At 41.2% G+C, this 6,713-nt stretch overlaps 1 protein-coding gene across 1 annotated transcript; it reads right to left on the bottom strand.

Moving 5' to 3' along the window:
- Positions 1–500: 500 nt before the first annotated feature.
- On the bottom strand, positions 501–4,067 carry LOC117131469. The gene is made up of 4 exons (XM_033283591.1): positions 3,911–4,067; positions 1,261–2,858; positions 841–1,113; positions 501–515 (listed from the first exon to the last, which is right to left on the bottom strand). The coding sequence occupies exons 1-4, from the start codon at positions 4,065–4,067 to the stop codon at positions 501–503; spliced, it is 2,043 nt and encodes a 680-aa protein (XP_033139482.1).
- Positions 4,068–6,713: the final 2,646 nt, after the last annotated feature.

Below are 6,713 nucleotides of genomic sequence, written 5' to 3'. Positions count from 1 at the left end.
CACATGCTTCAGTCTTCTCTTGATTTCGAAAACCCTTGTATGCTCACTCTATATATATTGTAACTCATCAACCCTAATAAAGATTAAGCAGTTTGAGTCTCTCTAATCTCTTAGACACTATGGTTTACTCTTAGACACTAAACGGCTCTATCTAGTCTCCTAATCTTTCACAAACTTCTCTTAATCTCTTCCTAAACACTCTCTTTATTCTGATTACTCTAAGGATCTCTTAATCTCATAAGCTAATCCATGGAAGCTTCGCACTTCACTGATGGTTTTAGGAATCGGCCACTCTTGTATTGCTTTCACCTTCTCTTGATCTACCTTTACCCCATCTGCACTCACAACAAAGCCTAAAAAGACCAAGTTATCCGTACAGAAAGTGCATTTCTTAAGATTAGCAAATAGCTTTTCTTTCCTCAAGACATCAAGAACAGTTCTAAGATGTTTTATATGCTCTTCTAAACTCTTAGAGTAGACAAGGATATCATCAAAGTAAACTACCACAAACAATCCTATAAAAGATCTAAGCACATGATTCATCAATCTCATAAAAGTACTAGGAGCATTAGTTAAGCCAAAAGGCATCACTAACCACTCATACAAACCATGCTTAGTTTTAAAAGCTGTTTTCCACTCATCTCCTTCTTTCATTCTAATTTGATGATACCCACTCTTCAAATCTATCTTAGAAAAAATGCTAGAGCCATGCAATTCATCAAGCATATCATCTAATCTAGGAATAGGGTGGCGATACTTCACTGTTATGTTGTTGATTGCTCTACAATCAACACACATGCGCCAGCTCCCATCTTTCTTGGGCACAAGGAGCACTGGTACGACACATGGACTCATGCTCTCACGGATATGGCCTTTCTCCATCAGTTCCTCAACCTGCCTCTGAAGCTCCTTAGTCTCAACTGGATTAGTTCTGTATGCTGGCCTGTTAGGAAGAGTAGATCCTGGCACAAAATCAATCTGGTGCTCAATCCCACGTATAGGAGGCAAACCGATTGGATTATCTTCAGGAAACACATCTTCAAAGTCCTGTAAAAGAGCTGACACCTCACTCGGATACTCCGGTGTAAAATCAGTTAGATTCAAGAGAGTTTCCTTAAACACAAGCAAAAGAATAGGCTGATTAGAGTAAAGAGATCTTTTGATGTCACCAATCTTGGCATAGAAGTTGTGCTGCTTGGGTTGCTCGGGTTTGAGATCTATTTATTTCTTCTTCTGAAGCTGCAACTGATCTTGATGCACTTCCTTAGGAGTGAGAGGCACCAAAATAGTCTTCTTGCCATTGAACTCAAAAGAGTGCTTATTAGTAAAGCCATCATGTGTAACTCTCCTATCAAACTGCCACGGCCTTCCAAGTAAGATATGACTTGCTTCCATTGGTATCACATCACAGAGTATCTCATCTTCATATCTCCCAATGGACAAAGGTATAGAGACTTGTGTGGAGACCCTCATCTCACCTTCTTCGTTAAGCCACTGCAGCCGGTAAGGTTTAGGGTGTTTTTGAGTTTTCAAACCAAGCTTCTTCACCATTGTCTCGCTAGCAACATTAACACAGCTTCCACCATCAATGATCAGACTGCATATCTTTCCTTGAACCATGCAGCGTGAGTAGAACAAGTTTTCTCTCTGCTCAAGCTCCTCGGTTTTATTTTGCAAGCTGAGAGTTCTCCTTGCAACCAACAATCTCCCTCGCACTGGTTCTTCTTCATATTCTTCCTCGGAATGCTCCTGATCAGTCTCAAGCTTCTCATCCTCAGATTCAAATTCTCCATTCTCCAAGAGGATCATAACTCGTTTGTTGGTGCACTCGTTTGCGTAATGCCCACGTCCTTGGCATTTGAAACACTTAACATCTCTGGTCCGAGAAGAAGTAGCTTCAGCTTTCCCTTTGTCTTTGTCTTTGGCAAAAATGCTGCCTGGCTTTGTTTCTTCTTTCTGCTGAGACTTGTTCTCCTTTTGATATGCTGGTTTCTCGTCTTTAACTTGCTGATACTTGCTGGTACCGTAGCTTCCACGTGAATGATGCTTCCTCTTAATCTGTTGCTCCACCAGAATTGCTTTATGCAACATTTCTTCCAACTCAACATTGTCTTGTATCTCACGGTTAAGTCCTCCAAGAAACCGTGCCATAGTAGGCTCTCTATCCTCTGATATACAAGCTCTCAACATTAACAATTCCATCTCTTGGAAATACTCTTCTACAGATCGCGATCCTTGTGTGAGCCTTCTCAATCTCTGATGAAGATCACGATGGTAATGGCTTGGCACAAACCTCCTGCGCATTGCTGCTTTCATCTCTGCCCATGTCTCAATAGGAAACTCTCCATTGCGCCGCTTGTTTGTAACCAATTGATCCCACCAGCTCAAAGCGTAATCGTAGAACTCGGTAGCAGCCACTTGAATTTTCTTAAGCTCCGTGTAGTGTTGACAGTTAAAAACCAGCTCAATCTTTTTCTCCCACTCAAGATAAGCATCTGGATCAGCTTTGCCATGGAAAGGAGGGATTTTCAGCTTTACTCCCGCGAGTTCATTGCGTTGCCAGTGATCACGTCTGTGTCTACGGTCACTACGGCTGCTGTGTCTAGAATCTGAGCTGTGTCGATTTCTTTCATAGTAGTTATCAGTCTCCTCTGAACCCTCATGCTCACGTCTAGCCTGTGTGCGTCGATTCTGCCTTGGTTCACGTCTAGGTTCTGAAGATTGCGCATCAAGCTCTTCGCGGAAAGTACCCAATCTTGTTTCCATCATCGTACTCATACGGCGAGTCAAAGCTTCAAGCAAAGCTTTATGCTCGAGGCTAACTCCTTCATCTTCCTCCGCGTTAATAGACATAGTACCTGAGACAACCAAAAAGATTCAACCAGTAAGAAGTTCACAGAAAAATTAAAATAGAATCGCAAAAGGAAACAAACACGAAAAGGAAACTTAAACAACACGGATCAGGTTCAATTTCAATCTCTTTCCACACTTAACAGATAGATCCGGTTCAACAGATGAAGTTATGTTTCAACAATCACAGATTCAATAGTATAAGATCAGATCGACTCAAGTAACTCAAACAACTTATGGATCTAGAAATCTCGAAAGCGTAATCCACAAGAATATGAATGGTCTTTTTAGAAACCTTTATAAAAACGCTGCGATCGATCAGATTTGAATCAAACATAAACAGATCTAGCAAAAGTTATGAAGTAGATGAACAGATCCACACGAAAAATTGAGTAAACAAGAACTTCCCTAGCCAGAGTTGCTCTGATACCACATAATACACTCCTAGGATGCTTCTCTGGATAGTTGGGGATAGATCCTTGCAAGAACGAATCAGAGACTCAAGTTCTTCAAGGTTTGTGGAATGAATGGTGACACAAAGAGTTGTGAAAGGACTCCTTGATACTCCTAGATGCCTAATCCGGATATGACACACCGAAGAAGAGATCCTTAGGTTGTTGGATACTACTCACCAACAAGATCACTCGCCGACTTGATAACAAGAAGAAGAGAGAACAAAGAAAAGGTTTTGATGAAAAGATAACTTGATTGCTACTAGGGTTTTCGGATGTGGTTTATATAGTGAGGCTTGTACACACACAAGCTCACGGAAACCTAAAGAGAACAGGCTCCCTTTGGTTTAAATAAAAATGAAAGACATAAGGTTTTAAAAGACATAAGTTTTATAAGGCATTATAAGCTAAACCGGGATCATCAAATGAGAGATGTGAAAGTAACATATGGCCTCATTAAAAACCTATCTTTGGAAAACCCAGTGGGACAAAACCAAAGACAGGAAAAGAGCACACATATGCTACTTGCTCATTTGATGATCATGTAGAAAAAGAAATGGCTTGGATAGTGGTGAGTGTGTCTTGATTGATCCAGCTTCCTTCAAGACCTTCTTCTTGCTTCCAGGCTATCATGAGTAATCCTCCAATGGCTTGCTTGATTTGTTTACTCTTGGAACGAGTGATAGGACCTTCTGGTATAGCTAGGACATCTTCATCAGCTGGATCATCTATCGTCTCATTGTCTTCTTTATCTGACTGGTCCATGATCACATCATTAGGAGTTGGGATGAAGAAGTTATCCCACTTTCAAATCAGGTGATTCCAGTTTCCCAGTTTGGGAATAGCACAGCTTCTTCGTCGTTCCAATCAAACCAGGATGAATCACTTTGTGAGAAGCTTGATTTGAATACATAAAGTGCTGTAGAATCACCAGGAAGTTGAATAAATCTCATAGGAGTTGGGATGAAGAAGTTATCCCACTTTCAAATCAGGTGATTCCAGTTTCCCAGTTTGGGAATAGCACAGCTTCTTCGTCGTTCCATTCAAACCAGGATGAATCACTTTGTGAGAAGCTTGATTTGGATACATAAAGTGGTGGAGAATACCCAGGAAGTTGAATAAATCTAATAGGAGTTGGCAAGAAGAAGTTATCCCACTTTCAAATCAGGTGATTCCAGTTTCCCAGTTTGGGAATAGCACAGCTTCATCGTCGTTCAAATCAAACCAGGATGAATCACTTTGTGAGAAGCTTGATTTGGATACATAAAGTGGTGGAGAATCACCAGGAAGTTGAATAAATCTCATAGGAGTTGGCGAAAAGAAGTTATCCCACATTCAAATCAGGTGATTCCAGTTTCCCAGTTTGGGAATAGCACAGCTTCATCGTCGTTCCCATCAAACCAGGATGATTCACTTTGTGAGAAGCTTGATTTGGATACATAAAGTTGTGGAGAATCACCAGGAAGTTGAATAAATCTCATAGGAGTTGGCGAAAAGAAGTTATCCCACTTTCAAATCCGGTGATTCCAGTTTCCCAGTTTGGGAATAGGACAACTTCTTCGTCGTTCCAATCAAACCAGGATGAATCACTTTGTGAGAAGCTTGATTTGGATACATAAAGTGGTGGAGAATCACCAGGAAGTTGAATAAATCTCATAGGAGTTGGGATGAAGAAGTTATCCTAATTTCAAATCAGGTGATTCCAGTTTCCCAGTTTGGGAATAGCACAGCTTTTTCGTCGTTCCAATCAAACCAGGATGAATCACTTTGTGAGAAGCTTGATTTGAATACATAAAGTGGTGTAGAATCACCAGGAAGTTGAATAAATCTCATAGGAGTTGGGATGAAGAAGTTTTCCCACTTTCAAATCAGGTGATTCCAGTTTCCCAGTTTTGGAATAGCACAGCTTCTTCGTCGTTCCATTCAAACCAGGATGAATCCCTTTGTGAGAAGCTTGATTTGGATACATAAAGTGGTGGAGAATACCCAGGAAGTTGAATAAATCTCATAGGAGTTGGCAAGAAGAAGTTATCCCAGCTTCCTCGTCGTTTCAAACCAGGATGAATCACTTTGTGAGAAGCTTTATTTGTGATTTTTAAAGAGATCTCTACTCTGGTAGTATGTGTGTGTGTATAAGCTTCAATGAAGAATGATTAGAGCTTGTTCTAGGTGATATAGAGAAAAGGATTAGTGAGAGTGTTTATGAGTATGTGAGAGACTTAAGAACAGAGATTAAGAGACTTAAGAGACTAGAGAGAGACTGAGAGAATAAGAGACTAAAGATTAGGGAAGGAGAAGGGAAACCCCCTTACTCACTTAACTTGTTTACAAACGACCATACTAAGCTTTTATATGAGCTTTACAACTTGTATTCCTTTGGAAACCCTAACATGAGAGATAAGATAAGAAGGGTGGAGATCTTCTGGTTTGAATTGGATGATGTAGATTAAGTCTTGGTGCTTTACAATCTCCTTGTATGCGCATGATTGGAGGATGAGAGGAACGGCTAGTAACACTCCACACTTGCCTCATGTATCTGTCCATCTAACTGTCCAGATACATAGTCAGCTGTGTCTCTTCCTTTACAGCTCACGCCAGCCTGTCTTTGACCATCCTACTCCAATTAGAATCAGGCGCCAACTCCATTTGAACTCACACAGCACACAGCATCTTCTTGATGCTCTTTTGATGCTTATCTTTAACCCAGACTTTGTACTCTTATCTTGGGACGTTCCATGGCTGTACGGTCATGTCACTGCCGTACACCAACGCCCTATCTTTGCACCATCATCCATCAACTCCCAAACTCCTCCAAAGTTCTCCCAACTCTGATTCTATTCCTTCTAAATCATTATCTCTTCTTTATATCAGCTTCTCATCACTTCTGAAGCTTGATTGAACTCTTCTGGATATCTTCTAGAGCTTGCCCTATTATTGTACAAGCTCTATCTTCTCTTCAGTTCAACACTCCCCCTCAAGCTTTGACTTTAGGAGATCCTAAGCCAAGCTTGGAACTCTGAAGAGTCTCCCTCATTAAAAACCTTACAAGGAAAACCCATTGGGACAAAACCTTGCAAGGGAAAAAGAGTAGAGCTCTTCAAAGCCTAGGGATTAGCCAGTGAGCTCTTGTGCCTTAGTGTTGAGTTGAGCTGAATATATGTATGAAGAGCTAAGGAGTTGAAGAGGAAAGGAGATGAGGAAGCTTAAGGGAGTTTAGGGAGAGCATGGTACGGACGTCCGTACAAGGCCGTACAAGCCGTACAGTCCGTACCATCCAGCATCGACCAAGACTTACCTTGCATCAGCCAAGTAACACGGTAACTAAGGTAAAGGGAAGGAACTTACCTTGAGGCATCAGACCGTTTAGGGATAAGGTAGAGCGCGCCTTGACAGGCTGGAACAGCTGGAAAG

This window comes from Brassica rapa, unplaced genomic scaffold (assembly GCF_000309985.2).
Source record: "Brassica rapa cultivar Chiifu-401-42 unplaced genomic scaffold, CAAS_Brap_v3.01 Scaffold0971, whole genome shotgun sequence".
Lineage (NCBI taxonomy): Eukaryota > Viridiplantae > Streptophyta > Magnoliopsida > Brassicales > Brassicaceae > Brassica > Brassica rapa.
This window is presented reverse-complemented; position numbering and strand designations above follow the sequence as displayed.